This window comes from Spermophilus citellus, assembly GCF_964194105.1.
Source record: "Spermophilus citellus genome assembly, chromosome: 18".
NCBI lineage: Eukaryota > Metazoa > Chordata > Mammalia > Rodentia > Sciuridae > Spermophilus > Spermophilus citellus.
The window spans coordinates 7,359,205-7,387,196 of NC_138200.1; the positions used below are offsets into that span (position 1 = coordinate 7,359,205).

The following is a 27,992-nucleotide window of genomic DNA, read 5'->3' on the forward strand; positions in this document are numbered from 1 at the left end:
AGCGCCCCCCAAATACCACCTTCCCCCCAAAAAATATTCTCCTCCCTCCCCCTCCCCCCCACAGCTCCCAGGCGGTCTTGGCCCCTTTAACAGGAGACTGACAGACGGCACGGAGTGACCAATGAGAGGCACCGTCGCCGCCGGCCGGCGTCTAGACCCCGCCTTCGTACGGGCAGGGAGGGGTCGCGAGGGCGGAGAGCAGGAGGCGGGGCTTAAGGTGACTCGGCCAATAGGCGCTCGGCGTGCGGCGGCTGGGGCGGGAGGCGGAGCCCGGCTGGGGGATGATGTCACCTGGAGCGAGTAGCGCGCGGCGTGGAACGCGAGTCGCGACCCTGGATCCTGGCGGTGGCGCGCGCCGGCCCTAGCGCCGCACGGGACACAAGGGCTGGACGGGCAGTGGGATGGGGGTCAAGGTTGTATTTTAAGGCAAGGGCGGTTTCCAGAAAGACGGGCTTTCGTTGGAAGGTGGGTTGAGTGCCCGACGGATGAGTGCACCTTATTCCGCACCCCTGCGCCCGCCTTGGGAAACTACACCAGGCCCCCCCAGCTCTCACGCAGACGATAGTGCGGCCTGCGGGGCTCCCCTGGCGGACGAGGCTAATGGTTCGCCCCGCCCCGCCCACACAGAGGCCGCCCACTGGCTCCAGCTGCGTTTCTGGACTTCTTGGTCAGACCGGTTACTGAGGAAGGCGCTTGGCTCTCGCCCTCCGACCCTCCTTGGGGTAGGGCGCATAGTCTTCAGTTCGGCCCCCTCATTCAGACCCAGCCTCTGCCCTCCGATTTGACCCTCGGAAGCCGGCCTAGCTTCCGCCTTCAGACCTGGGGAGAGGTCTCTACCAGCGTCTCAGACCAGATTCTGGCTTCATCAGGGCTTAATCTCCACCTCAGCTCTTCTCTCTCCCCCACACCTCAAGACAGTCTACCCCCAGGCTGCAGGACAGAAACACGGACACTCAATGAGGGTCAAACATCTTTAAATAAGGAGCCAGTGACAATAAATACTGTACAGGGGGAGAGGGTGAGGGTGAAGATCCAGATCTCTGATTTCAGCCTCGAGATTCCAAGGACCTGCGAGGAGGGTGAAGAGAGGGGAGCCAGGCTCAGGGAAGGAACCCTGGGGAGCATAAGAAAGCTAGGACTGGGGTTTCTGAGGGGAGGGCCCAGGTAGGGGTTGAGGAATTCCAGGAGTAGGTGGGGATGAGAGGGAGCTAGAGAGTCCCAAGGAATTAGTTCACAAGGGTCCCAAGTGGGAGTCTGAGCCAGGGGGTAAGGTCAGCATGCCCAAGGAGAGGAGCCAGGGCTGGGGGAGGCCATCGAGGTCCTAGGAATCACTGGCCTGGTTTGAGAATCTGGGGTTAAGGGGAAGCAATGGAAGCCCCAGGGGCGTGGTGACCAGGGGCTCACGAGTAGCTCTGGTGCTGCTGGCGCCTGCGTGCAGAGCGCATCTTCTCGAAGCGGGCCTCCATTTCTTCCAGCACTCGAGGTGTGTAACGCACCACCAGCTTCACCGAGCCCTGGGCCGCCTTCAGTAACTCCACGGCCTTCTCATGCTGCTCACCCTCAACACTCTGCAGGACAGGACCACACAAGACAGCTGGGCCTGGGCCTGCTACCCTTGCCTAGCCCTGGCCCAGGAAACTAGATGAATGCTGGTAAAGCCGGTGCCTGGCCTAGATGCCATGACTTCCTATCCTCCTTGTAGGAGTGTCATTGACTTTTGGCTCAGCATTCTCCCTAAAACTGTCCAGATTCCCCATGCCAAGGACACTCTCATACCCCGAGGCACTGAGCCAGGCCATCTTGTCATCTCCCTCCCAGAGGCCACTAATACCCTCCTTCTCGATACTCACAGCCTAGGTCATAGCTGAGGTCTTGTCCTCCCCTCTGGACTCAACCTAGCCTCCCCTCTCCATCCATCTCCCACAGATTCCCAGAAGGTGTGTAATGCACCTTCTCCAAGCTATACCTCTCCCTCTGGTACACTCAGCCTTCCTATGGCTCCACAGCACCCCTAGGGCTAATGCCAGCTTCGTAGGCCCCATTTACCTAGTTTACTTCTACTCTAACCACACGGTTTTAATTAACTACATGCCTCAGACCTCCATCAGACCAAGCCCTTTCTCTTCATCTCAAAGGAGTGCAAAGTCACAGTCCCTTCCTATAATACGCTCAGGAATACCTTTCACTTTGTCTGGAGAACTCCAACTCATCTTTCAACACCCAAATCAAATTTTCCTTCTTCTGCAAAAACTTTCCTCATCTACACTGGACTGGTGCCACATCTGGGCTCTCACAATGCTTTGGATTTCCTCATGATTATGTCTGTGGATCAGGACTATTTCAGTCAGGGTCTATGCTGTCACTAGAGAGGGAGTCCTTGAGTACTGGAGGTGCTTCCCACAGGGTTTGCAGCACTGTACAGCAGAGGGCTGGCCCCAGAAGCAGTGCTAAGCTAGTGCACTGAATGAACGTCAACCAGGGACTGCTACAGCTGGGTCCCAGACCTGCTTCAGCCCCACTCACCACACCATTCACCGACAGCAGTTGGTCCCCACGTTTCAGACCTCCATGGCGATCGGCCACTCCTCCAGGAATGACACGGGAAATGTAGATGGGCGAGTTCTGCTCTTTGCCACCCATGATGTTGAAGCCCAGGCCCTCATCTGTCTTGGGCAGTTCCACCACTCTGGGATGTGCATGGCCCTCACTGGCTGTGAAAGCAGCCACCGTGGCCTAGGAGAAAGTGTCCAGAAGTGAGTAACCCCTCCATGGTGGGCAAGTGTGCTAGGGTCAGGGATCTAGGCTGGGGACAGCAATTTAAGCCAGATTGTTTTCCCTGAGCATGAGGGAACCTGCCATCACTCTACACAAAATCACGAGGTGGCGACAGGATGTTCTTTTGAGTTCCGGCATGCTTTTGGCATGTCAGGGAAGTAAGTCTACAAAATACTCTGCACTGGACAATCTTGCTTTTTAACATATGAAAACTAGGGCTAGGGATGTGGCTCAAGCGGTAGCACCCTCGCCTAGCGTGCGTGCGGCCCGGGTTCAATCCTCAGCACCACATACAAACGAAGATGTTGTGTCCGCCGAGAACTAAGAAAAAATAAATAAATGTTAAAATTCTCTCTCTCTGTCCCTCTCTCACTCTCGTGAAAAAAAAAAAAAAAAAAACAAAACAAAACCATGAAAACCAGGCCTGAAGGGAATGGAGAGCCTCCAGGAAGCAATGAGAAGCATCATCTAATTATAGTTTAATAAGATTTCTATGTTTTATTGACATTCCACTATAGAGATGTTTAGGGTTATCTTCTAGGCAGCCATGTGATATTGTTTCTATTTCTAGTTGCTAGGACATTTAAATTTTAAAAATGTGCGGTTATTTAAAGGAAATTATAAATAAATAGCCATAAGGATGATGTATAGATTTGGCAAAAATCATGAAAGAGGAAATAGGAAGGACTAGCCTCAAGAAGGCACTAAGCTAGACGTGCGGGTCAGGGGATGCCAAGAGCAACCGGGCGGGGGCGCCTACCTTGGCTGTGGCATGAGCGCGTATCTCAGCACTGCCAGTGATGTCCAGCGTGTCATAGAGCTGTTCATACACCTGGGCGGGGACGCAGCAGCGTCAGGGAGCCACCAGCCCCCTCCTCACTTAGAGTTGTCCAGACCCCGGATCTCCCACCCAAGGATCCGCCCTGCAACCAGAGCCTGAGGAAACTACAACTCCCAAAGAACCCCGGAGCTGCAGCGCGAGCACCGCACGGCGAGTCGCCTCGGGAGCTGCCGGGAGGCGTAGTCCCTAGGCTCGCGACGGGAGGAGGACGAAGGCGGCCGCAAGCTGTGTCCTACCCTGGCGGCTCACCTCACGGATGGCGGAGCAGAAGCGGCTCTGCAGGACTCGCTGGAGGGCCTGCAGCTTCTGCGGGGGCAGCTCCCCGCTGCGCTGGAGTCGCTCAAGGAGCTCCACGGCCCGGGACACGTCTGCGGGCGGGGGCGGGGGCACAGAGACACGGAGAGTCAGACACCAAGACTCGGAGCCACCGAGAGACGCAGCGAGAGGTGGAGTAAGGGCGAGCTCAGACTGCGCGCAGAAGGGCACCAGAGCCCAGTCCGACATCCCGCAGAGTCAAGGGTGGCGAGTGAGCGACTGCGCCAGCCAGGTGCCCGGCAGGTTCCAGGACCCTCCCCCCCAACACACACAGAGCTGCGGGTGTACGGTGGCCACCCCTCACCAGCCGCTCGCCCACTGACCCTCCCACGCCCACGGACTGCCCAGCTCGTAGCGCCCCGCCCCGCCCACCCCGCCGGGTCCGCCCGCCCATTGAGAGGGCCTGGCCGGGGCGGGCGGGGCCAAGATCAGGGGCGCAGACAGCGGTCGGGTGGGCAGGGCCCCCTGGCGCGCTTACCCCGCTCCAGCCCCAGAGGCTCCACTAGCGCAGCCATGTCGGCGCCACAGACGCCAGCCGCCTGCCTGCCCCGTCGCCGGCGAGGAGGCGGGGCTCCGTGGGGCCACGCCCCGGGCGACGGGCGCCCCCTGCGGAGGCGTCTCCCGCGTGCGCTGGGCTCCTGGCGCTGAGACGTTGGACCGCCGCGGGGTTGGTCTGTTCTTTTTCTGATCCCTCCTATTGCAGCTTCGGTCCGCCTGCCGAATCGTCTGCATCTCCTGAGTCCTGCCCACCACACCTTTCTATCCCCTCCTTATCCTTTCCCCATATTCTCACCCTAAACACATGAGTGTTCAGCATCTTCTGGACCCACGGTACAGACATGATAGTGAACGGGATCGACAAGCCCATTGTTATATCTGGGTGTCCATTCTGTAGGGTGGTCGACAACTTATGTCTGTGGCTAAGAGTTGAGAGTGGGAGTTGATCATTTAAGAGAGAAAAGAAATCCTCAAGGATGTACCTTGACAAGGAGTCCTAGGACTTTGTGTCAACAAGCTCAATAAGAGGTGACGCTAGGGCTCACGTGGCTGCAGAACTGGTGGTGAAAGATCTGGCAGGGTACAGTTTATGGACATTGCATATAGAGGATTTGGGACTTCATGCAAACTTCTAAGAGTAAAATGGGTTACTCGATTTTGTATTTTAAGTTCTTATTTTAACACCACGGAGAATGGTCTGGATGGGAGTCAGAGGTGTCTTGGCAAGCTGCACAGTGGTTAGCACCTGATGAAAGCATGGAAGTGGAGACCTAGAAGATGTCCACACCAGCCTCGGGCCGAATTCCATGTGGGGATCTGGAGGTGTAGGAAAAGGGAGTGTTAAGGTGCTTTGGTGCCATTTGCCTGGAGGAGGAACAGTAAATATTTTGAATTTGCAGAACTGCGGTGTCCAAGAGAATCACAGATATCCAGAACTAGAGCTCCGAAGAAGTGTCTGGCCTGCAGGTGGTTTTGGGGGTTTGGACACAGGTGGTAAATAAAACTAGAGGAATGGACAAGAGTGCCAGGCGCAAGAGAATACACAATAAAAATGACGTAGGATTATTCCTCCAGATTCTCAATATGTAAAGTCAGCACAGCAAAGGATGGTGGAGAAGGTAGGAGGAAACCCAGCTGAGAAGGAACCATGAGAAGTGTTTTTTTAAAAAGAGGAGTCGTGGGGTGTGGTGGCAAACATCTGTAATCCCAGCAGCTCAGGAGGCTGAGACAGGAGGATCAAAAGTTTGAGGTCAACCTCTGCAATTTAGTGAGTCTCTAATAAGCAATTTAACAATATCCCGTCTCAAAAAATAAAAAAGGGCTGGAGATGTGGCTCAGTGGTAAAGCACCCTGGGTTCAATCCCCAGTACCAAAAAAAAAAAAAAAAAAAAAAAAAATGAGGAGTGGTCAGTTATATTACATATTGCTCCAGAAAGGATGAGGTAGGAATGAGGAGTGGTCAGTTGTATTACATATTACATGCTCTAGAAAGGATGAGATAGGAAATGTGGACAAGACTTGTGAAAAATCTGTTGTACTAGTCCCTTGGTTTATTTATTTTTTTTAGAGAGAGGAAGAGAGAATTTTAATATTTGTTTAATCTTTGTTTGTATGTGGTGCTGAGGACAGAACCCGGGCCACACGCATGCCAGGCGAGCGCGCTACCGCTTGAGCCACATCCCCACCCCAGTCCCCTGGTTTAGTTGCCCTAGGACATGGGGCCCAGAAAAGGACTTTTTCATATTGGCAGGACAAGAGCAGTCTTGGCCAGCTAGCTCTCCTTTGTAGTGCCTCCTTTGTTAACAAAAAATAATGTATTTATGGGGCTAAAAACCAAGTTTAAAACAGAGAAAGGATGATAATGAAAGGCACCAGCCCCTGCACACCTCATAACTCTACCCCTTTCCAAAAGCAACAACTTAAAAGTGTATCCAAATACATGATACTTCTTGATTTATACATAAATGTTGCTAACACATTTACCTAGTTTTTCTGTTCTCATTACCTTTCTCATCTCTTCCTATGAAATTTTTATGGTGACAGGTTTTTTTGTTGTTTTTTTTTTTTTTAAATGCTGGGGACTGAGCTGGGGATGTGGCTCAAGCGGTAGCGCGCTTGCCTGGCATGCGTGCGGCCCGGGTTCGATCCTCAGCACCACGTACAAACAAAGATGTTATGCCTGCCGAAAACAATGTGTGAAGTACCTTAATTGAAACCAGGGGCACTTAACCCTTTAAATTTTTCATTTTGAGATAGGGTCTTGCTAAGATGCTTAGGTGAGGTTGGTCTATCTTCCCTACGATTTCTAGTGTTTATACCAATAAGATTTCAGGTTAACTAGTCTCTAAATCAACAAAGCCCATCTATTGAATTCTGATTGTTCTATTTTAGAATTTCATCTAACTTCGAGATCCCTGATCTTTTCCTTATTTTGTGAAAATACTGTTTGTTTTGATTCAAACATTTGAATCACCTGGGTGTTTTTTCCCCTCTTGGTTTCTTGAAACTTAAGTATGCTAGCAATTTTTGAGTGAATGCTGATCATTGTAACTAGGCGAGGTCTTCCTCCAAAGAGGAAAGCAGGTCAACTCCCTAAATCCTGTCTCATTATATGCATTCTTTCAGTTGTGGTCTTTTTGATATTGTGGCACTCTGAACATCTCAAGCAGGACCACTCTCTGGGCAGGGGTGGGATGGGACACTTATTTCCCAGTCTGACTCCCCAGAACGGCATGGCTGCTGAAGTTTCTTTAGCCTTCCAGTTACACTGCACTTTGATGAAGTTCCAGGGTTCTTGCAAAGGCTATGAGTGGCTTGAGTTGAAATGCCTCAACGGTAAGCTGTATGAGCTCAATGCCTCCATCTGGGAATTTTGCCTTGAGCTTATGAACTGCCTAGTTGAATCTCTGGAATTTAGCACCTGGAAGACTGCTGCTTTCTGATTATCTAATCCCCAATTCTAAATTGCTGAATACCCTCAAGCAAGATGCAAAGGTTAATGGGAAGCGCATCACTGTGTGCCTTTTCTCCTAAGAGACAGTACTCTCAAGTCTGCTCTACATGGGTTGTGTTCCAATGCCTTTCACATCTTGATTTATCCAGGCAAATCATCTGTGCAACATTAGTCCCAAACGGACTATTCTTTACTAGAAGTCTACCTGCACCATGTGGGACATCTACAAGAACACACCAATAAAAAGTTGTGTGTACACACCCACACACTTCTGAGGTTGAACCCAGAGCCTTGCTTGCACATGATAGGCAAGTGCTCTACCACTGAGCTGAATCCCTTGCCTTTGTGAGGTGGTGGTGGTGCTGGGGACTGAACCCAGGGCCTTTGTGCATGCACAGCAAGCACTCTTATCAACTTAGCTATGTCCCCAGCACCCCTTGCCTTTTTGAAATAGTCTAGCTAAGTTGCCCAGGTTGGCCCCAAACTTGTGATTCTCTTGCCTCAATCTCCTGAGTAGATGGCATGACCATGATGGCATGGTCACCACACCTAGTCCATTAAGAGGTATTGAGTTCTTCTTCCAGTTTTTCTCTCATGTCCTTTTGATGCAATTATTTCTCAAATGCTGGGTAACTTTGTATGCTTAAGGACCAAGCACCTTAAAAAAGCAGTAGTCTTGGGCTGGGGTTGTGGCTCAGCGGTAGATCGCTCGCCTAGCAAGTTCGAGGCCCTGGGTTCAATCCTCAGCACCACATTAAAAAATTAAATATTAAAAAAAAAAGCAGTAGTATTGTGTAAGAAGCTGATGTGCTATACACAAGACTGTGCCTCCACTCTTACCCTTGTTCTCCCAGAATTGCAGCCTTCGACTTGTCTGGGATTCTGCAAGGCCATGAAGTCTTCTCAGCACTCTCAATTTCACCCAGAAACTTTTGAAGAAAATCTCAATTGCTGATGAAACGTCTTGTTTTTACTTGGCATTCCTCATTACTATGAAGTACAAATGCTCTTCCTGAACTCTACCTTCTCCACTCTGGCTCTGGCCCAGTCTTTCTGCTCTCCCATGTCTTATCCACTTTCCTTGTAGTCATTTTCCATTTCTTTGTCCCCTTTCCTTTTCTCAGATCCAGACAATTTACCTTCCAGCTTCAGTGGGACAAGGTACACACCTATAATCCCAGCTACTTGAGAGGGTTAGGCAGGAGGATCACAAGTACAAGGCCGCCTTGACAGCTTAGTGAGACCATGTCTTAAATTTTTAAGAAGTTTAAAAGGCTGGAGATGTAACTCAGTGGTGGGGCAACTCTGGGTTTAACACCCAGGACATGGGGTGGTAGGGTGGTGGACTGCAGCTCCTTCTGAATAACCTAGTCTCCTATAACTCACCCAAAACAGAGATAGAACCACTACAGAGGAACATCTGTGCTTAGAATTGGTGGAGTGGGGGAACCCTGGTGTCCTGGGGATAGTCTCAGCTTCAGGTCAGAAAGCCCTGGAAACTAGAACCAAAGTGTAGCCACCAAGAGCCAGCTGACAACCTTCCAGGAAGACATTAAGGTCAGTTAGGAAGAAACCAAGGTGCCCACCATCAACAGGAAATTAATTTTATTTTTAAACCCAAGGGGCCAGAACAAATAAATTCCTACCCCTGGAGGACAAAGAGGTGACCAAGATTAAGGGAGAGAATGACAGTAGGGGCCAGGTAGGAACATGTCCAAACTTCACTCAGGTGCTGCTTCCATCAAATACCCGTTCTCTGGAGCAAGGTACCCGTCACCACCCTCAGACTCCATGTACATGTCTCGACTGTCATTGCCCAGACCCTCCAGCCCGTTGTCCTGGCCGCCACCCCCTCCTCCTCGAGCCTCATCCCTGCCCCTTTCACCACCCCGCTCCCCCCGCTTGTGATCGCGGTCCCGGTCCCGGTCCCGGTCCCTGCGCCGCTCCCGCTCACTACGGTGGCTCCGACGTCGTTCCCGGTCACGATCACGGCCTTTCTCCTCTGGGCCATCAGGGCCATCAGGGCCAAGCTCTCCAGGAGGCCCATCGTCAGGAGGTGCATCACCAGCCTCAGAAGGCTCAGCCATATCACCGCCGCCGCCTCCACCACCACCGCCACCTCCACCGCTGCCGCCACCTCCACCGCCACCGCCACCACCACCACCTCCACCACGCAGCTCCTCCTTGCGCTCGCGTTCCCGACGTGCCCGCTCCCGGCTCCGGCTGCTACGCCGTTTTCGATCCCGGTCCTTGTCCTTGCTCCGCTCCCTGGAGCGCCGCCGCTCATCTTTGTCTCGGCTCCGCGAACGCCTCCGCCGGTCCCGAGAGCGGGAGCGTCGCCGTTCCCGTTCCTTGTCTCGCTCCCGGCTCCGCTCTCTTCGCTCCCGCTCACGGTCCCGGTCCCGGTCCCTGTGGGGAAGCGGGGAGGGGCCGGGCCTGGATGAGGTGGGCAGCGGTGTGTGGCAGGGCTCCCCAGGTGACCAACCCCCATCCCAGGAAACCAGTCCCCCAATCTTACCTCTCATCATAGCGGGATGTGTCATCACGGCCTGAATGCCGGATATTCACGTCAGCCCCACCTCTTCGGGTACCACCCAGGCCACCTCCTGAAGGAAGGGCAGAGAACACAGGGTCACTCCGGACAGGCAAGACAAAAAAGGAAAAGAAGAGCCTCGAAGAGCACAGGACAGGAAACCAGGAACCTAGGTTGGTGGCCTTAGGACCAAGGCCAACACTGCTCCTCTCCATGTACTCTTGCAAAAGGACAGCCATGTTTTACTTCCACAAAGTGCTACGTGGAACCCCTAAGGGTGTTGCTCAGTGGTACAGTACTTGCCTAGCATGTATGAGGCCCTGAATTCCAGCCCAAGAAGCCCTCCCACAAAAAAGGGGGTGGCTGTGAGAACACTCTGAACAAAAATCCGACTCCAAAGCCTCTAACCTTGCCCACTGCATACTACATGGCCTCTCAAGACCCCTCCTTTCAAGCACCCCCCCCTCATAGACCTGATGTCAGTGGACTTTCTAGGTGAAAATGTGACCTGCTTAGAAGCCTGCACCAGCTTCCTCTGCTTCAAGTCCAAACTCATGAACCAGCTGGAACAGCCTGTACGAGCTGCCCCTCCAGGTTCCACTAAGGATTGGGGCACTTCTGTCTAAGGAGTCTCCCTCCAGTCTCCTCGGCCTCCCCACCTCCTCTGGCCAATGTTCTCATGCACCTGCATTCTCCTTCCCTGGAATGACATCACCCTCCTCTTCTAATTCCTACTGACCCTTCAGGTCAGCTCAAACATCACTTCCTCACAGAACTTCCCAGTCCTATAGACTAAGATGTTTTCCACTATGTTCTCCTGGGTCCAAACATGTCCTTCAACTAGAGTTTCAAAGTTGCTGTTTCGGTAATAACTATCTGTATTCCATCTCGAGAGTAGGAATTGTGCCTGGCTGTGCTCAGTGACCAACAACTGGTCTAGAAGGGAGATTTGTATCTACTGAGTGGATAAATGAACAACCCTAAGGAGACTGACAGCCTCATCTTTCAGATGGAGAAACAGTGTCAGATCAAGTCATTTGCACCCAGTGAAAAGGCAAGAAAGGGGCAGGGCTGGGATAACACTCCTGCTTTCCTGCAGAGCTTGCCTTACCAAGAACTGTTCTGTACCACCAAGCCTAGAAGATGGCTTGAGGCAGGACTGAGTTCCAAACAGAACAACTTTTAATGAAGATACTAGAAGCTGGGCATGGTGACACATGCCTAGAATCCCAGTGGCTCAGGAGGCTGAGGCAGGAGGTAGAGAGTTGAAAGCCAGCCTCAGCTACAAAATTCAGTGAGACCCTGTCTCTAAATAAAATATTTTTTAAAAGGCTGCACATATGCCTCAGTGGTTGAGTGCCCCCAAGTTCAATCCTTGGTACCAAAAAAAAAAAAGGATAATAGGTAAAGGAAGAGGAGGCTGACTAGACACCAGGAGACAATTCAGAGAGGTGTAACTAGGGAGCAAGCAGCTGTCACAGAACACAGAGCAGCTGTACAAGTGCATTCAATTTTCAGGTCACAACCCTGCAATGAGTTACACCATCAATCTAAGGGGATACAAACATCTTTAAAAAAAGGCAACTTGAGAGGCTGAGACAGGAGGATCAAAGCCATCCTCAGCAACGTAGCAAGAATCTGTCTCAAAAAATAAAAAGGGCTGGGGATGTCACTTAGTGGTTAAGTGCCCCTGGGTTCAATACCTGACACCAAAAAAATAAATAAACTAAAAATAAAACAGTACTGGGGATGTGGCCCCGCCCAAAAAAAAAAAAAAAAATAGTACTGGGGATGTGGCTCAGTAGTAGAGGGTTTGCCTAGTATGCACAAGGCCCTGGGTTCCATCCCTAGCACTGCAAAATAAATAAATTAATTAATTTTAAAAAACTGTAAACAGTAATAACCAAACAAAAACAATCCCCCCCCCAAAAAAAAAAAAACTCCCAGCAGAATCAAGTACTACTGTGCATTGCATGTAGAAAACATAATTAGTGGGGCTGGGGCAGTAGCCCGGTGGCAGAGTGCTTTCCTTGTGAGGCACTGGTTCAATCCTTAGCACCTCATAAAAACAAATAAATCCATGCTGTCCATCTACAACTGTAGACAGTACAACTATCAAAAAAGAGAAAGTGAAAAGGGGGGTGCAAATCAAACTTCTTAAAAAAAGAAAACGTAATTACTATATAAAACTTTTCTTTGGGTTGTATTTCTACATACATTTGAATCAAGATGCATGGCTAATGCCATCAGGAAGTTTGAAAGCCAAATGAACTGGAAGATTCTGAGATTTTGGAAACATTTTCAGATTCTAAGACTCTCCCACAATAGGAAGTAGAGCCTTAAGCATCCACTCCCCTGAAAACTGAAGAGTAAGGTGAGGGGGCTGGGGCTGTAGCCAGTGGCAGAGCACCTGCTTAGCATGTGTGAGGCACTGGGTTTGATCTTGAGCACCACATAAAAATAAACAAATAAAACAAAGGCATTCTGTCCATCTACAACTATAAAAAAATGGCTATGAAGGCCAGAAGCTCAGCTAACAAGTGTGTAGCCTACTTGGCACAGGTGCATCAAGTGACAACAGAGCTGAAGAAACGAATGGTGGCACTAACACTGCCTGGGACAGCTGCACAAAATACCTTCTCTAACAACTGCACCAAACAGGCTGTCATGACAGGATCTCCACCCCAGGCGGAGGCCCACCCCACAAAGAACAGAGAACAAAGACTGGTCCAGAACTGGTATCAAGCAGGGAACTGGAACATGCGTGCTACGCCAGGACAGGGCACAGACACACAGAGGAGATCAGTATGCACAAGTAACAAGCACACCAGAGGAAACTGTAAGGTGTCAGGGCTGGGCTGCCTCAGTCCCTGATGTCTGAAGGTCTAGTTCCCAGGTCCTCTGGAGGTCCACTGGCACTGCAGGACTCAGGATTCCAATAGACACCTACAATCCTGCACTGAGAGGGCCCTTTATGTATTAGGAAGCTCAACTGAACTTCTAAAGCTTACCCACCAAAATGACCTTGACAGAGATGGTGAATGACAAAGGGGGAGGGACTGAGTGTATGAGGCTTGAGGGCAGAGACTAGATGTCCTGCTCTAGACTAGAAGCAGGTGATGAGCAAGAAATGGAGGGAGAAGTGGGCAGCTGAGCAGGTGAGTGAGCAGGAGACACAGGTTATCCAGGTAATGGGGGAGAGAAGAGTCAGGCCACTTAGCACAGGGCCAGAATATGCTCACCTAGCCGCCGGGGCCTCCAGCCCTTCACAGTTCGGCCCCTCTCCACATCCACAAGGACTCTCCTGCCATCAATCTTCTTGCCATCTGCGTGTTTGTAAGCGGCTGCAACAGATGTGGGAAGGGGGGAGGGGAGAGGAGTCCCCAGAGGGTCCTCTAGTCAGGACAGGGCCTAGCGCTGCAGCATCCCCACCCTCAGAAACCCCCATCACCTCTCTCTCTCTCACACACACACATAGACGCAAACACTCACACTCACACACACACACACACAGCAGCCAGCCAGGCAACTGACAGCCAGACCAACTCTCTCCCGACCCGGTGAGGGGCCTGCTCCATCTCAACGCCTGCTTTCTTCTTACTAGCCCCCCAATGCTACATGCAGTGCATGTCCTTCCCCAACTGCCATCTCCCTGGACTCCTAGTCCCTTCCCAATCCCACATGATGGAACAGCCCCCTCTTGCCAGGATGGCCAAAGTCGCTGCAAAGAAACTGGAGGTTAACTTAATGCTGGACTCTGCTGTGGGGGAGGGGCTCCTCCACAACCCCAGGCATGCACCCTAGAACATCATGCTGGGGCAGGAGGCCCGACTGGGCAACTCCATACCCCAGTTCACACCGTTTTTTCTGTAATGCTTTTTTTGGGGTGAGGAGGTGAGTGTGGGGAAACAGACATCAGAACAGAAAATGAACCAGAAGGGGGTGGGAGAAATCTTCAGGAAATGGCAGGGAGCAGAAAGGCGGGTTATGCACTCCCAGGGGGCCTAGAGGGGCCCCCCCAGCAAGGGGACATGGAGGGAGGCATGGGAGACGTGCGGTGCTACTGAAAATTCCTGCCTTACCTGAGATGACTGACCCTGCCACCACCCAGCCCGACCCCATCTCTCCCCTCCACACCCTTGCTCAACACGTGCTGGGAATCCAGCCCAAGTCTGAGCCTATCAGGGAAGGGTGAGGAGTAGAGGAGAGGAGACAAGGCCCATCACTGCTCTGGGCAGGGCAAGCACAGGGCAGCAGGCCCAATGCCCAGGTCTGTCATCACATGGGGCTACTGGGAAGGCCAAAAAGACCCTGTCCCCCTCCCCAGCCCTGACCTAGGGAAACTATCCTCAACCAACCACAATACCCTGCCCCGCCCCAGCCCGCTCCCCCCCAAATAACAACCAGAGGAAGAGAAAAATGTGCCATTTACCGATGCCGGCCTTGCGGGTGTCCAAACCGAGCGGGATGGGGGGGGCTCGGCAACTCCTGGGGGCCTGGCGAGGAGGCGGGCTTCCCGGGGGGGGGGGGACACGGGACCGCTTACCTGGAGCCCCCAAGCTTACCTGAGCACGCGCACAGACCCCACACCCACCACCATGGGGTCAGCTAAAGCTACAGGGAGGAAAACTGAGGGTTCTCAGGAGCCCCCAGTGGGAGAAACCACATCTCCTGCACCACCTGGAGACAGGCCGAGGAAGAAAGTGGTGGACCCCACAGAAACCTCATGGACAGATAATTAACTTAAAATCTGGGGAATGGAAAGCCCTGGGCCTATTCTCCTTGAATTAAAAAAGAGAAGGCTGGGAGGCCTTAGAATACCTATCACCCTCACCAATTCCCAAAACAGTCAAACTCAACTCGACACAGGCTCTCCCTTCTGAGAACAGGGAATGACTCTTCCACCTCCAACTCCACATGCCCTCCCACCAGCAGCTGCAGCTCCAAGGCTGCCTGGTGCTCAGGGGACATACTTTGGGGTCCAGGAGATGGAGTGCTACCTGTGCTCCAAGGAGGGGCCGCTTGGCCCCTGAACCCAGAGAAGGGTAGTGGGGAAGAGAACTAAAGGACCAGGGTCATAGTCAAGCAAAGGAATCCTGCTTGGGCTCAGCATCCCAAACCCCAAGAGAGGCCCAACCCAGGAGAACAGCAAAGAAAACATGTGATTGTGTCCATCTAGGCTTCTCTCTCTTTCCCTCTCTTATATCTCCAGACAGTGGCAGGTCTTGAGTAAAATCCTACCATACCTTCAGCCTTCGCAGCCTTCTTCTTGATCCCTCCCACACCCCAAGCCCCAATTCCATGCACTTCGGGGAGTGCCTGACCATCCCTGGAGGGGAGCTGGGCACCACAGCCAGCCCTCTAGGGAGGCCTCAACCACGTTAAGGAAGACAGGAAGGGGACAGAGCACCTAAAACTAGCAGCCAAAAACTCTCCAGGGCCACCACAGTGAGTGCCCCACAGAAGTGATGGTGGGGGACAGAGAGAGAAGGGCTGAAGGGTTCCATGTGGAGCCCGGCCCCACCACACCCCAGCTTCAGTATATTCCCGCCACCTTTCGCTCATGTTGTGAAGCCAGGTAAGTCAGGGGGTGGGGTGGAGCCCGACTGGAAAGGCCAGTTGCTTTTCCCATCAAGATCCACCCTTCCCCTCCTGGGATCAGCAAGATAATCAGAGAGCATATGGATGGGGGCCAGGAGGGGCAAAGGGCACCCAAGTAAGGAAAGGGCTGGGTGCAGGGAGGCTGAGGGGGCGACCGGGGCGGGAAGAGGGATGCCTTGCTGCTCCTGTGCTGCCTGGCTAAGCTGGACTGGTGTGCGGTGCTGAGTGATCTTACCCATGATACAAACCCTTATACCAACCATACACTGAGGTGTTGTAAGGGGAGCGTAAGCATCAGCTGCAAGCCAGCTGCGTGGTGGCTGCAGTGACAATAAGAACAGTCAATTAATACGGCGGCCCCTGGACACGCCGCAGCCCTGCCCGCCCCCACCCACCCATCCCTGCCCATGTGGACGCCGCGCAGCCTCAAGGGGGCTTGAGCTGTGGGGGCAGACGCTGAACACGACCACCAGCCCACTGCCCACTGAGGAACAGGATCGGGGGCAGGGGTGGGGAGGTGGAGGGTCGGGTGGCCCAGCCCCAGCTCTGCTGGGGGAAGAGAGGGCAGGTTCAAAGGCCAGTCCTCACTTCTACCTGGTCATCCCCAACTCCAGTGGGGGAATAATGGGGAGATGCTCCCCGAAAATCCGACCCCTCCCCCCACCTCCAGCTGGCCCCAACCCCCATCCAGTTCCCTCCTTGCCCCTAAGGTTCAACGTGTGACACTTACCTCCCCGAGCTCACACACACACGTTGTGGGGGATTTGGTTTTTGTTTTTTAAAAAACACGTATATATATATATAAAAAAAAAAAGATATATCAGAAACAGAGGGAGGAGGAGAAAAGACATTGCTAATGTCAGGTGTGGCAGGGAAAGGGGGACAGACGACAGGGAAGGGACTGGGGCAGCAGAGAAGTGAGAGAGGGTCAGAGGGAAGGGCTGAAGTGGGAGGTACTCACAATGCATGTCTCGCTCATGCTCATACTCAATGAAGGCATAGCCTCTGGGCTTTCCTGACCGCTTACTGTAGACCATGTGTATCTGCAAGGCAGATAACATGTAGGTTAGTCCTGCCTCACAACAGCCCGCCCATCATATAACTCTATGCCCAGGCTGAAGGATGCCAGAGACAGATCCTCAGATTTTCTCTGTCCTTCGGCTTTTTTTTTTTTTGAGTGGGGGATAGTGAGTGTCCTAGGGATTGGACCCAGGGGCATTTTACCACTGAACTATGTGCCCAGGCCTTTTTATTTTGAGACAGAGTCTTGCTAAGTTGCTAAGGCTCGCCTCAAACTTGCGATCCTCCTGCCACAGCCTCCCAAACTGCTGGGATTACAGGCTTGTGCCACTACATGTGGCTCTCTGTCCTTCAAGATCCTCCAGTGACTTCAGTGACTTATGCTCTAAAGATGAAAACAAAGGACACAACAGACACCTGAGTGACACAGATGCAGTTTCCTGGAGAAAGAACACTTAAGCCAAAACCTAGACAATGAAAAGGGATCAAGAGTGGGGAGTTGGCTTATAAAGTAGAGTAGCAGTAACTCCAAAGACCAATAGCTTGGGAGGGGACTGGGGATGCAGTAAAGTGAGGATGAATGGAACATTCTTTTTTTTTTTTTGGTGGTGGTGGTACTGGGCCTTAAACTCAGGGGGACTCTACCAATGAGCCACACCTCTAGTCTATTTAGTTTTTGAGGCATTCTTGCTAAGTTGCTGAAGGTGGTCTTAAACTGAAAATTCTCCTGCCTCAGCCTCTCAGCAGCTAGGATTACAGGCAAATACCACCACACCTGGCTCATTTTAACTACCCTTTCTTAAATTTTATTTTAGTTGTTGATGGTCCTTTATTCTATTTGTTTATTTATATGTGGTGCTGGGAGTTGAACGAAGTGCCTCACGTGTACAAGGCAAGCACTCTACCGCTGAGCTACAACTCCAGCCCCTCATTTTAACTACTTTTTCAGTGGCATTCAGTATATTAACAAAGTTGTGCAAGCATCATGGCTATTTCCAGAATTTTTTCCAATAGAAACCCTGTCCCCAGAGTAACTGGGATTACAGGTGTGCACCACAGTGCCCAAAGAGAATGGCACTTATTTTGATAATAAGGATCCTCACGAGATTAGGCCGCAAAGGTAGAAAGGCACCAGGGCCAAGTACCCCCAATGCCCAGCTAAGAAGGAGGCTAAAGCAGAGGGCTACAAGTATGAGAAGAGCCTGGGCAACTTACCAATCCTTGTCTCCAAATAAAAAGGGTTTGGGATATAGACTGTCATGTAGAGTTGGAAAAACAGAGGAATTCTGAATGCCAAGAGGAAAAGAGAGTTCTAGGATTAAGAGAAGGGCATAGAGAGGGCAGGGGATCACGCTTAGTGGTAGAGTGCTTGCCTAGCATGTATGAGGCCCTGGACTCCATCCCCAGCATCTCTTAAGACATGAGGCAGGAAGAAAAGAGCAAATGCAGTCATAAAACTCAATATGTACGAAGTCAGGGAGAACTGAGCGTGTGAAGCATTCCAAGAAGAGCCCTATGTCGGAGATGGAAAGAGGATAGAGATACATAAGCCATAGAGGTAGTGCAGGGCCACAGAGTAATTGCCCTGAGAGGCCAGGCTCTAGATTCCAGATCTCTGTCCCAATATGCTAGGGAGCTACACGAGGTTGTGAGCAGAGAAGATGGGGTCATCTCTGAACATCAGAAAGATCCCTTTAGGACTACATAGGGGATGAATTAAATAGAGAACAACAGCCCAACAGGAATGACTTCTAGGAAACAGCACTTGAGCTGGTCACCAAAAGATGGCTAGTTCTTCACTTATATCACTACCTCTCAGTGACCTGTCCCCATTACAAATGAATACAGTTCTAGTCCTAGGATTTGAACCTTAGGACAGCAGATTCCAAAATCCAACCGAGTCAGGCACAGTGGTGCACACATATAATCCTAGCAACTTTGGAGGCGGTGGCAGGAGGAATGCAATAAATGAAGCCAGCCTCAGAAACTTAGCAAGGCCCTAAGCAACTTAGCAAGACCCTGTCTCAAAACAAAAGGGCTATGGAGGTAGCTCAGTAGTAAAGAGCTCCTGGGTTCAATCCCTTGTACCAAAAAAGAAGAGATAAGATTCTAAAATGACTCAGGGTTGAGTGTCTTTCTGGCTACTGCCCTCTCCTCCATGTATCCCCAATTCAAATACACCAACCCCAGCCACTCACTCTTTTGATGGGTCCATACACCTCAAACTCTCTCCGAAGCTTGGATTCTGTTGTGTCATAGTTCTACAAAAACAGAGAGACAGAGAGACGAAGTTAAATGAAACAGGGGCTGTCAAAAAGACCTTGAACAGTCCTAAGGACTAGTCTTCTGTCCTCTGTCCAGACCCAGGGTCTCAGAGCTTTGGGTTCCAAGGTTTTGGAGCTGCAGACTCACCACTCTAGCCACGAAGAGAGTCTTGAAGGCATCACCCTGAGCATTGGGATCATTGTGAGGGTCCCCTGTGCAGAAAGGAGAGAAACTATAAGTAGCAAGTATCTACAATCTCAGGTAACAAGACAAATACAGATAAACAGGCAGAGGCCAAGGAGACAAAGATAAAACTGGGGGGGGGGGGGAGAGATGAAACTGGGGAAGCTCCCAACTAGTAGAAAACAGTTGGTGACTTGGCAACCTTGGGAACAGCCTTCTCTTGAGTGCTGGTTTTCCTGAAGCACAGTGGCCTTTACCAGAGTGACTGATAAAACGATTTAGGCTGATAGGGAATACTGACTTTAAGCAGACAAGGTGTAGCATGCTTAAGTGCCATTTCAGACCTACATACCCTAAGGACCTCATCCCTTCCAGATGCAAGGTGATCTGAGCAATTACTAAGCCCAGTAAGACCTCTCTGGAGATGGCGCCTGATCTCAAGGGCTGAACTTGCTCCTTCCCTCCCTTATCCATGGCTGCAGTGCCATCTACTGGACAAAGACTAAAACTACAGTCCACGGGAAAATGCGAAAGCAAAGATCCCAAGGCTCAGAATAAGAGCCAAGAAAGCAAGTCCTGCTTCTCCTATACCTGGAGCAAATGTGAATGGTCCCTGACATCGGTCAGATTCCTACTCCAGCCTTGCAAAACACGTAATTCTCATACCTAGCCACTGAGGAATAACACTCTCCAAAGAGATGAACTAGGAATCTTATTAAAAAGCTGATTCCAGGGCTGGGGTTGTGGCTCAGAGGTATAGTACTTGCCTAGCACATGTGATGCCCTGGGTTCAATCCTCAGCACCACATTAAAAAACATAAATGAATAAAATAAAGGTAAAGGGGGATATGGTTTAGCACCTCTGGGTTAAATACCCAGTGCCAAAAACAATAAATAAGTAAATAAATAACGTGTGTGTGAGTATACACACACGCACACACACATATATATCCATCCATGTACAATTCTGCTAGGTTAGGCCTAGAAATAAGTCATTTTCATCAAATATGGTGGACCCAGCACACACAATAGTCCCTGACCCCTGCCAAGATCCCAAAGCACTCCACTCATCATTGCATAGTAGAGGCATTTCTTTCATGGTTTAGAATTACCCTCTGAGGGCCTGTGATGTTCTGGGATAATATGAGACAAGGAATACTAAAAATCTATTGAGCACATACTATGGCCCAGTGCTGAATTCTGAGATTTTACTGTTTTTGCCAATGGAAGCAAAATAAAACACACACATGGAAAAAGGGAAGTGTCAAAAACACAAGGGAGTGCAAAAGGTTTTATATCCCAGCCTGATTTCACAGTCCAGGCATTCTAACTACCAGACCCACAATCTGAACGCTGGGATGCTAGCTTCTTGGAAGATAATTTAGATGTTGCCAATAAGCCAGAGAAATAAAAGTCTCAGGGGGCTGGGGCTGGGCTCAGCAGTAGCGTGCTCGCCTGGCATATACAAGGTGCTGGGTTCGACCCTCAGCACCACATGAAAGTAAATAAATAATGATATTATGTCTAACTACAATATATATATATGAAAGTCTCAAGTATGTTTCCCATAAGATGGTTCGACTACAAGTATAAACTAAGGAATTTCTTAAAAGCCAGCAGCGTTAGAGGCTGGGGTTGTGGCTCAGTGGTACAGCACTTGCCTGGCATATGTGAAGCCCTGGGTTTGATCCTCAGCACCGCATATAAATAAATAAAATAAAAAATCCATTTACAGGGCTGGGGTTATGGCTCAGTGGTAGAGTGCTTGCCTAGCATGTGTGAGGCACTGGGTTTGATTCTCAACACCACATATAAATCAATGAATAAAATAAAGGTCCATCAACATTCTTTTTAAAAAAAAAAAGTAGTCTTTTTTTTTATTATAGTTACAGGTGAATACAACATCTTTATTTTATTTTTATGTGGTGCTGAGGATCGAACCCAGGGTCTCACATATGCTAGGTAAGCACTCTACCTCTAAGCCACAACCACAGCCCCAAAGGTACATCAACATCTAAATAAATAAATAAAAATTAAAAAGAAGGTAAGGAAGGAGTCTTCCCTTTAAAGAGAGAGAAAGAGAGAAAGAGAGAGAGAGAGAGAGAGAGAGAGAGAGAGAGAGAGAGAGAGAGAGAAAGAGAGATATCCATTTACAACCAAAAAAGAAAGCCAGCAGCGTGAGCCCAAAATTACAGAAGTAACTATGTGGGGACCAATGGAAACTCACAAAGACGACTCTAACTTTGTGTGTATCCCCTGACCCTAGCAAGTTTTTTGCCATATCCAATCTCTCTGTGTTGTACTTTTCTGTGCCCAGGTCTCTTGAACTGTCCTGGCTATCTCACTCATTCAATAGGCAATTATTAAACACCTAATATGTTTAGGGATTTAGCAGTAAATAAGACAAAAATGACCCCCAACCTCAGGGAACTTGTGTGCTAACGGAGAGTAAACAAGGTAAACGTGAGGATCACATAATCTTATCAGATAAGGACAGAGATGGGGAGAAGAATAGATTTTGAGTGCAAACTTAGGAAAGGCCTAAGGAGGAGACAGTGACATGTGACAGAAAACCTGAAGGTGTCATGGCTACAATAGGGAATGTACCTCTAGACATTAGGCAGTCATGGTGCTAATAAATACCATCGAGTGATTGCTGGGGGTGGCAGTGGGCGTCAAGGAAGAGCTAAGTATCCTGCAGGGCAGCTAGGAAGTGCCCAGCAGACTAAAGGGGAAAACAACTCAACACACTGCATGAACTGCCTACAGTTCTTGCTTATCCCAAGGGACCCAGGAGTGTAACTAAAGGTAAAAGCACATGCCACCAACTCAACTGTAAACAAATATCTGAAGAAGGAACACATTACTTGAATAAAGGTGGCAAAGAACTATGATCAGTGATCCACCAGTCTGTGTCCATGTATACACACAGTTGCATCCCATCCTGCCAGCTAGGCTACCCTTAGGAACTTCTTGTTAAAAGGCTTATAACTCTCTTTTATAAGGCATTCTGTCTCAGCAAATCTTCATTTTTCATCTTAAAAATGGAAGTGACACCCAGGCACAATGGCACACACTTGTAAGCCCAGAGGCCTGGAAAGCTGAGGCAGGAAGATTGAAAGTTTGAGGCCAGCCTTCACAATCTAGTGAGGCTCTAAGCAACTTACCAAGACCCCTGTCTCAAAGTAAAAATAAAAAAATTAAAAATGAGGCCAGCCTGAACTACCCTACGAGACCTTGTCTCAAAATTTTCAAAAAGCGGGGAGGGCTCTAGAAATTATATCAGAGGCAGAAAGTTTTTGTGTTCAAAAAGAGCGGGGGTTGGGGGTGGTCGCCAAGATGCCACTGTATGGAAGATGTTAATTTTGACTTTTTCCCAAGCTTTTACAGCTAGGGAAAGAATCTCTTAGGGGCAGGGAAATACTACAGTATTTGAGCCATTCCCCCCCTCCCTTATGGAGAAATTCAAACACTGGGAAGTAAAGAAATGTATAATGAACTCCTATGAAACAGTTTCAGTTATCAACATGTGCCCACACTTGATTCATCTCTTATGTTCCACATTGTGGCCTCTAATAAAGACTTCTAAAAAAACATAACCCCAGTACCATTACTACATCCTAAAAAATTAACACCACGGGGTTCAGTGGCACACACCTATAATCCCAGTAGCTCGGAAGTCAGGGGATCACAAATTAGAGGCCAGCCTCAGCAACTTAGCAAGATCCTGTTTCTAAATTAAAAAATAAAAAGGGCTGGGGATATAGTTCAGTGGTTAAGTGTTCCTGGATGCAATCCCCATTACCAAATAATTGATGATGATGATGATGATGATAATTCTTCCTTAACCTTATCTAATACCTATGGCTCAAATTTCAAAAAAATTTTAACTGGAACTATTTCAAAAATACATTTTAAGAGCAACTCCTACCAAGTCCTCTCTCACCCTCCAAGAGTTGTCTCTTTTCTTCTCACTTCATTCAATAAATCCCACTCTTAAAAAAAATAGTTATCTCATTTAAACTGGGATTCAAACAAGCTCCAAATATCATTTGGTTGCACAACTTCTGACTTTTTAATCCATATGGTCCCCTCCTTGACCCACCTTTTCCTTATGTACAAAACAGCCTCAACTCTGTCCTGTATGATATCCCACATTTCAATCTGGCACAAAGCAAGTTATGGGTGGGCAGGGAAGGAACTGTCTTCTTTTTTTTTTAAATTTTTTAATATTTATTTTTTAGTTTTCGGCGGACACAACATCTTTGTTTGTATGTGGTGCTGAGGATCGAACCCGGGCCGCACGCAAGCCAGGCGAGCGCACTACCGCTTGAGCCACATCCCCAGCCCCAAGGAACTGTCTTATGTGGAGGGCAAAAGGAAGCAGTTAGTAAAAAGAGCAACACTATACTTCAGAAAGCCCAGAAGTGGACTCAGGCGGGGGAAGAGATCAAGGCAAACCAAGTAGTTTGTGTTGTCCAAGCAGGAGAGCCCTGGGTGGTGGTGGTGTTCGTCATGGAAAAAAGGGCCAGATACGTGACATTTAGAAAGTTAACAGGAATTGGCTTTGGTGATACGATGGGGAAGAGATTTAAAAACATGTCCAAACCAAACCAAACTAAAAAAAACAAAAAAAAAAAAAAAAAAAAAAAAAAAAAAAACTGGTGGCTGCACAGAGTAGTACATGCCTGTAATTCCAGTGACTCCAGAGGTTGAGGATGGAAGATCACAAGTTTGAGGCTGGCCTGCACAACCTGATAAGACCCTATCTCAAAATAATATTGAAAAGGGATAGGGATGTAGCTCAGTGGTAGAGTGCCCTGGGTTCAATCCTCAATACCAGGGTGGGGGAAACAAAACCAAACTAAGGCTAGGGAAGTAGTTCAATGGTATAGCACTTGCCTAGAATATTCAAGGTCCTGGTTCCAGCCCCAGCACCACAAAAACCAAACTGGGTGGCAGCAAGAAAATCTCATGACTTTACAAAGCCAAATAACCATGTCTCAGAAACTAGGGAAACTAGGTTGGTAGGGAGGAGAAATCCCTGTTGGTTTTGGACACTGACTCTTAACATGTCTTTGCTGGTTCTGAGAAAGGACATCCATACAGCCATAAAAGTGCCTAGAGTTCCCAGCTGGATGGTCTCTGTCAGGCACTGGCATTCAGCACCTGAGGAAACTGGCCACTCCAAGGAATAAAGTCCAGAGGGAAGTGATTCACTAAAGCCTCACATGTCAAGAAAAACTAACATGGTCTGACCATAAAGACTTCACTCTTAACAATAAAGGGCCAGTGGAGGCTGATATTTGATCCTCTTGTAAGTTTGGTTAATAGCTTTAAGTTACCTCATCCCTACTCCAATTCCTCCTTACCTGGAAGTAATGGAACATACTCAGTCCAAGGGTCAGGGAGCTAGCGATGGAGCCAGAACCTACTCACCAATTTACACCTGTCTCAGCTTGTAAGACTCCGTGAGCTATATGATAGCCCTTCCAATGTACTCCCTGGCAGGAGGAGTCAAGGTAGCAGGTGTCTCCCTTCCTGCTAACCTTTGCCCTAGGTTCTCCTGCTTAAAAGCCTAAACCAAATGTAGTGCTTGGCAAATGGAGAGAAAGTGAGCAAAATAAGTAAATAAACCCCTTTCTCTAAAATAGGCCCTTGGATGTGCCCTAGGAAGAGAAGAATTAAGGGAATTTGAGGGAGAAGAAGAGACTTACACATTTTTAGCTCTGTCTCCACCTCCTGCTGTCGCCGCTCAATCTTTTCCCTTCTCTGTCAGGAGAAAGGGGAGGTTGAGAAGTGAGTGCAGATAGAAGTGCCTTGATTTCAAGGACCATCTGGAGAAAGTGGCTAAAAATACATTAGGAGACAAAATTCACATACCTTCCTCTCCATGCGTTCTTCCCGGGTTTCTGCACGAGTTGGAGGAGGGGCATCTCTAGGGTCCTGGGGAAAAGAAGAGAGGTGACAAGGGAAGAAGAACTGGGGGAAATGGCAAGGGGCACTCACCGAGGCAATGTGAATCTCAGTTGCCTCCCATACACACCCTACTTTTCTACAAAACACCAATAGTCCCTGAATTACAGTGGAGTCAGGGGAGTGGCATAGCCCATGAACCCTCAAGGCCCACAAACCATTGCTGGTCTTGTGACAAGTACAGAAATTGGAAGTACTTAAAAAACTTCTATAGCAGCCAGTCGCAGTGTCACATGACTGTAATCTTCAGTGGCTTGGGAGGCTGAGGCAGGAGGATCACAAGTTCAATGCCATCCTCAGCAACTTAGTGAGAATCTATCTTGTAATAAGATATTTTTAAAAGGGGCTGGGGATGTGGCTCAGTGGTTAAGCACTCCTAAGCTCAATCTCTGATACAAAAAAAAAAAACCTTCCGTAATATTAACTACTCAGGAAGCTGAAGCAGCAGGATCACAAGTTAAAGGCCAGCCTGGGCAACTAAGACCCTGTCTTAAAATATAAAATTAAAAAAGGCTAGGAATGTAGCTCAGTGATAGAGCAGCCCTGGGTTCAATCTCCAGTACCATCAAAAAAAAAAAAAAAAAAAAAAGTACCAAAGGTTTTTGTATCCCATATTTAGGGAACACACTGTTTCTCACAGCTCCAAGTATGATTTACAGGGAACAAAATGCCTGAGGAAGTGATGGGAGCAGGGATGAGAGGTCCTTGCTTACAAGTGCCAAAGAACAGGATGAGGCCTGAAATAACAGGAGCTGAGAGAAGGAGGCTCTGAGGCAAACAACTGGACACTCTCTGAGGGACAGGGCAGGTCTTGAAGGTCTCTCTTCAGACATTCATTAAATAGTAAATGGCACATGACCTGAATTATCAAAGGATGCCTCTGGTCTGCATGTACCCATTAAATTCATTTAATTGGCTAATAACATTTCCCAAATGTGGGTTCACCAAGGGTGGTAAATCCCACTAAAGATCCACCTTTCTGTTATCTACTAAATTTTTTTTCAACTCTCTATTCACCTCCAGCTGCCTTTCCTATCCAATGCCAGAATGCTCCTCTTATGACTTCTGGCTGTGTGCCAGCATTTCTCAGGTGTGCTAATGATAGGTGTGGATATACCAATTTTTCAAATGAAAGAACTAAGATCCAGGACTTTAAATTGTTTACTCACATTTGCCTCACCGGTACAGAGCTGAAATGCCCAAGCCCAAGCCCATGGTCTTAAGCTTCCAGTACACATGGCTTTGTAACCCTTAAGAACGTTGTCTTATTAATGATAAAAATAATAAATACAGTAACTAATACAGACATTTAATAACTGCTTGGTGCCAAGCCCTTTTACATGAATGTTGCCATGTAATTCTCCATGGATATTAGGAATATATTACTATAACCCTCTTGCTAAAAACAAACCAATTTATCAAAAGGATACTCATGCCCAAGGTCACAAGGTTGACAAATGCCATGGGCCTAGTGGATTTTCACAAAACACCACAAGGGATGTATTATCAACCCCATTAACGACAGAAACTGAAGATCAAGAAAAACACCTACCTAAATTCTAAATTGTACATACAACTAGATATGGCCAGAAGCTGGACTCTCCAATCTAGTCCCCTGCCCCCCAGAACCCAAACCACTCCAGTCTGCTCAGTGAACTCACCTCAAACTCTCGGATGTATGGTGCAATGCCACAGTAAGGTTGATTGTGGTGTTTTTCATGTGGTAGCTTCTCCAGGGGTGGCAGATACGGGATAGGGTCACGGGGGGCAAAGAGGGCCAGAAGGTTGGGCGGCAGGAACTGGGTCATATTGCCAAATCTGAGAGCAGAAGCAGGACAGACTTCTGTCAAGGTAGTAGATTGGTTAGGATGGCTCCCCTATTACCCCCTGACTCTCCAAAGGAGAGAGGGAAAAAAAAAGGAAAACTGGAAAGAAGTCCAGCACCACAATAGGCTCCGCAAGGGCAGAGAGCAATCCTACTTGGGCGAAGGGAGGTAAATCTAGATGAGAAAGCAAGTCCTTGGCGGGAGCGGGAAACAAGGCTAATAAGGGAAAGAATGGAATAAGATTCTGAAGAGTTGAGTCTCCTCAGCCAAGAGCTGCAGGACTCAGAGTTCCTAAAGGTTTGTGGGGATTCAAGGATCTTAAGACAGATGCTGAGCAGTGTGGCCGGTGGTCCCCTACCTTGCATAAGAGATTTTTGGGACAGAGGGCTCAGAGGGCTGGGGTTGGAAGTCTCCGACCCAGGGGAGTCATAAGGAGAAATCTCCCAAGCCGGGGGCTTCTGGGTAATAATCTGGGCTCCCAATAGCGAAAGGAATTATGGGTAAGGGTCCAGGACGCTACAGAAAGGCAAGAAAGAAAAAAGGCAACATACCGCAAGGGCCTATGGGTAGGGGACCGCGGCGGGTGGGGGGACGGGCTCTGAGGTAAGAGGGCTCGAGTACCCAGAGAACTCTGGATAAGTGGTGCAGATAGGTGCTGAAGCGGAGACGCGGGAAAAGGGCCGGGCCGCGGGGAAGGAGACTGGGGTCCATCGCAAGGGCTTGTGGGTAGCGGCCCCGCAGCCCTAAGGCCACTCAGTCACACTCACCCGCCGCGCGGCGCCCTCCTCGACCTGGCGTTGGTCCTGGGGCTCGCGGCGGCTGCGGCAACCCCTCAGCAACAAGGACTCCTGTTCCGGCTTCGACTCCAGCGGCGTCCGCGTCAGTCTCCCTCGGTCGCCCGCCCAGCGCGCGAACCAGGCCGCTGCTTCCGAACCCGCGCGGCCTCGGCCCGCGACGGGAGCAGGGGGGGGGGTGGGTCTCGGTCTCAAATCCCTCCGCCGTCCCACTGCGCACGCGCCGTTCGAGTAGCGTGTAAACCACACACTGGGACCGGACTCTGCCGCGGACACAGCGCACGCGCAAGGTCACTACCCTGCCTTCCGGAGTATTAAAGTTACTTGCCGCGAACTGGGCAGGGGCCGCAATGCGCACGCGCGCTCCGCACCAAGTGCTGCCGCACCTTGAGTTCTGGGCTCCAAACCGTCT

General features: G+C 49.6%; 3 protein-coding genes across 6 annotated transcripts; 1 reads left to right on the plus strand and 2 right to left on the minus strand.

The window, feature by feature from the left end:
• Positions 1-121: 121 nt before the first annotated feature.
• LOC308637368 (uncharacterized protein C19orf73) lies at positions 122-814 on the plus strand (the record flags this gene model as incomplete). The annotated part of the gene is given in 4 exon segments (XM_081273675.1): positions 122-217; positions 444-527; positions 529-663; positions 666-814. Coding segments are annotated over 4 exon segments (435 nt in total). The 3' UTR covers positions 786-814.
• Positions 815-957: 143 nt separating this feature from the next.
• On the minus strand, positions 958-4,610 carry LIN7B (lin-7 homolog B, crumbs cell polarity complex component). Of its 3 annotated transcripts, XM_081275643.1 has the most exons (6): positions 4,410-4,551; positions 3,866-3,984; positions 3,536-3,607; positions 2,524-2,733; positions 1,405-1,568; positions 958-1,068 (listed from the first exon to the last, which is right to left on the minus strand). In XM_081275643.1, exons 1-6 carry the CDS (start codon positions 4,444-4,446, stop codon positions 1,047-1,049), a joined length of 624 nt encoding a protein of 207 aa, XP_081131769.1. In that variant the 5' UTR covers positions 4,447-4,551; the 3' UTR covers positions 958-1,046. The 3 variants fall into 3 exon arrangements, with proteins under 3 accessions (XP_081131769.1, XP_081131770.1, XP_081131768.1); XM_081275644.1 differs by lacking the exon at positions 3,536-3,607 and having other exon boundaries at positions 4,410-4,610; XM_081275642.1 differs by lacking the exon at positions 4,410-4,551 and having other exon boundaries at positions 3,866-4,300.
• A 4,362-nt stretch (positions 4,611-8,972) lies between these two features.
• On the minus strand, positions 8,973-27,990 carry SNRNP70 (small nuclear ribonucleoprotein U1 subunit 70). 2 transcript variants are annotated; one of them, XM_081275206.1, is made up of 10 exons: positions 27,554-27,990; positions 26,622-26,778; positions 24,868-24,930; positions 24,702-24,756; positions 18,949-19,013; positions 18,735-18,797; positions 16,478-16,559; positions 13,158-13,259; positions 9,901-9,988; positions 8,973-9,791 (listed from the first exon to the last, which is right to left on the minus strand). In XM_081275206.1, the coding sequence occupies exons 2-10, from the start codon at positions 26,766-26,768 to the stop codon at positions 9,104-9,106; spliced, it is 1,353 nt and encodes a 450-aa protein (XP_081131332.1). In that variant the 5' UTR covers positions 26,769-26,778; positions 27,554-27,990; the 3' UTR covers positions 8,973-9,103. The 2 variants fall into 2 exon arrangements, with proteins under 2 accessions (XP_081131332.1, XP_081131331.1); XM_081275205.1 differs by having other exon boundaries at positions 8,973-9,818; positions 27,554-27,989.
• Positions 27,991-27,992: the final 2 nt, after the last annotated feature.

Coding starts and splice junctions, on each gene's coding strand:
- LIN7B (XM_081275642.1), bottom strand. CDS start 4,120: ATGTCGGACTGGGCTCTGGTGCCCTTCTGCGCGCAGTCTGAGCTCGCC. Junction 3,608..3,865: donor TCTGCTCCGCCATCCGTGAG/GTGAGCCGCCAG, acceptor GTCCCCGCCCAG/GTGTATGAACAGCTCTATGA. Junction 2,734..3,535: donor GCGCTCATGCCACAGCCAAG/GTAGGCGCCCCC, acceptor ACTTTCTCCTAG/GCCACGGTGGCTGCTTTCAC.
- SNRNP70 (XM_081275205.1), bottom strand. CDS start 26,768: ATGACCCAGTTCCTGCCGCCCAACCTTCTGGCCCTCTTTGCCCCCCGT. Junction 19,014..24,701: donor GGAGACAGAGCTAAAAATGT/GTAAGTCTCTTC, acceptor CTTTCTGCACAG/GGGACCCTCACAATGATCCC. Junction 9,819..9,900: donor ACATCCCGCTATGATGAGAG/GTAAGATTGGGG, acceptor CACCTCATCCAG/GCCCGGCCCCTCCCCGCTTC.